General features: G+C 35.8%; 1 protein-coding gene across 1 annotated transcript; it reads left to right on the top strand.

The window, feature by feature from the left end:
• The first annotated feature begins 391 nt into the window (after positions 1-391).
• LOC145982706 (uncharacterized) lies at positions 392-1,132 on the top strand. Its single transcript, XM_083116073.1, has one exon. The coding sequence runs from the start codon at positions 392-394 to the stop codon at positions 1,130-1,132; it is 741 nt and encodes a 246-aa protein (XP_082972199.1).
• The last annotated feature ends 772 nt before the right edge of the window (positions 1,133-1,904 follow it).

Below are 1,904 nucleotides of genomic sequence, written 5' to 3'. Positions count from 1 at the left end.
TTAACAAAGACCTGGGAAAATGAATGAAGTGTCAAATGAGATATTAAAATTTAGGTATGATCTGGTTGCACTTCAGGAAATTAGATGGCAGGGACAAGGAAGAATTGATAAGCCAGGGTACACATTATTTTATAGTGGACCAGAGAGGAGGACCGGACAATTCGGTGTAGGCTTTATAATAACCAAAAAGATGAGAAAAAGTCTTATGGAATTTGAAGCAATTAATGAAAGGATGTGTAGAATACGGTTGAGAGGAAGATTTAGAAACATAACAATTATAAATGCACATGCGCCTACAGAAGAGAAAGATGAGAACGAGAAAGATGAGAACGAGAAAGAAGAGTTCTAGGACAATCTGGAACAAGCATGTGGAAAGATCCAAAAGTATGATATGGTAACCGTATTGGGCGACTTTAATGCTCAGATAGGAAAGGACAAGAATCAACAAGGGGTTTCAGGGCGGCATACTCTACATGCAGAAATCAATGAGAATGGGAACCTTCTTTGCCAGTTTGCTGTCAGGAACAACATGATCATAACAAGTACCTGTTTCGAACATAAAAGAATTCACTTAGGAACATGGAAGGCACCTAACGGAACAATAAGCCAGATTGATCATATACTGGTTAATGCACGTCATGCCTCATCAGTTATTGATGTGAGAAGCTGCAGAAGGCCCAATTGTGATAGCGACCACTACCTGATAAAATTAGTAATGAGGGAAAAATTGATAGCGATGCAAAGAAACGAGATGGCCAAGAGAAAGAAGTGGAATATGAAAAAAATGAAAGACGAAGAAGTTATTAGTGAATATGTAAGTAAGGTACAGAGTAAACTGAAGGAGAAAGATAATAACAGACTTCGAGTGGTAGAGGAAGAATGGGAAATAATAGAAGGAGTGATAAAGGAGGCAGCACAAGAAACTTTTGGAGAAGAGAAAACTAAAAGGAATGAGTGGTTTGATGAAGAGTGCATACGGGTTATAGATGAGAAGAATAAAGCTAGAGAGAGAATGCTACAGAGGGAAACTCGAAGTAATACTGAGAGGTATAAAGAACTAAGAAGGAAAGCAAATAGGGTATGCAAGGAAAAGAAGAAAATGATGTATAAAAAGAAGATGCAAGAAATATAAGAACTAAATCAGCAAAGTGAAATAAGAAAATTCTATAGAGCTATAAATAGAATGAGAATAGGATTTGAGCCAAGAATAGAAGTATGTAAGGATAAGAATGGGAAAGTAATTGTAGAAGAGAATCAGATACTCAATAGATGGGCAGAGCACTTTAAAGAGATTTTGAATAAAGTGGAAGACCAAGAAGAAGAAGAGCAGTATAATAGGAATATACAAAATAAGGATGGTCATGAGGTACAAGTACCTAGTATTGAAGAAGTTGAATTTGTAATGAAGAAAATGAGTAATAATAGAGTTCCAGGCGAGGATGAGGTGATAATTGAACTTATCAAACTTGGTGGTAACGCATTGTTGGCAGCAATACATAGATTGATTGTAATGATATGGGAAAATGAAACAATGCCACATAAATGGAAATCTGGAATAATATGCCCAATTTATAAGAAAGGTGATAAATTGATATGCGGAAATTACAGAGGCATCACACTTCTTAGTGTGGTCTATAAGATCTTGTCAGGATTGATCAGTGAGAGAATAAAATGTTACACAGAAGATATACTGGGAGAGTACCAATGTGGATTTCGCCCTGGCAGAAGCACTACTGATCAGATTTTTATAATTAGACAGATGATGGAAAAGTTTTATGAACATGATGTGGATTTGCATTTTTTATTTGTTGACTTCAGGCAGGCTTTTGAAAGTGTTAATCGAAATGAACTGTTTAAGGTACTTGAAGAGTATAATATTCCCATCAAAATAATAAGACTAATAA

The sequence above is a fragment of the Lepisma saccharinum genome, unplaced genomic scaffold (assembly GCF_977018435.1).
Source record: "Lepisma saccharinum unplaced genomic scaffold, izLepSacc3.1 HAP1_SCAFFOLD_348, whole genome shotgun sequence".
In the NCBI taxonomy this organism is placed as follows: Eukaryota; Metazoa; Arthropoda; class Insecta; order Zygentoma; family Lepismatidae; genus Lepisma; species Lepisma saccharinum.
Note: the sequence above shows the minus strand (reverse complement) of the source record. Positions and strands in the feature narration are given on the sequence as shown.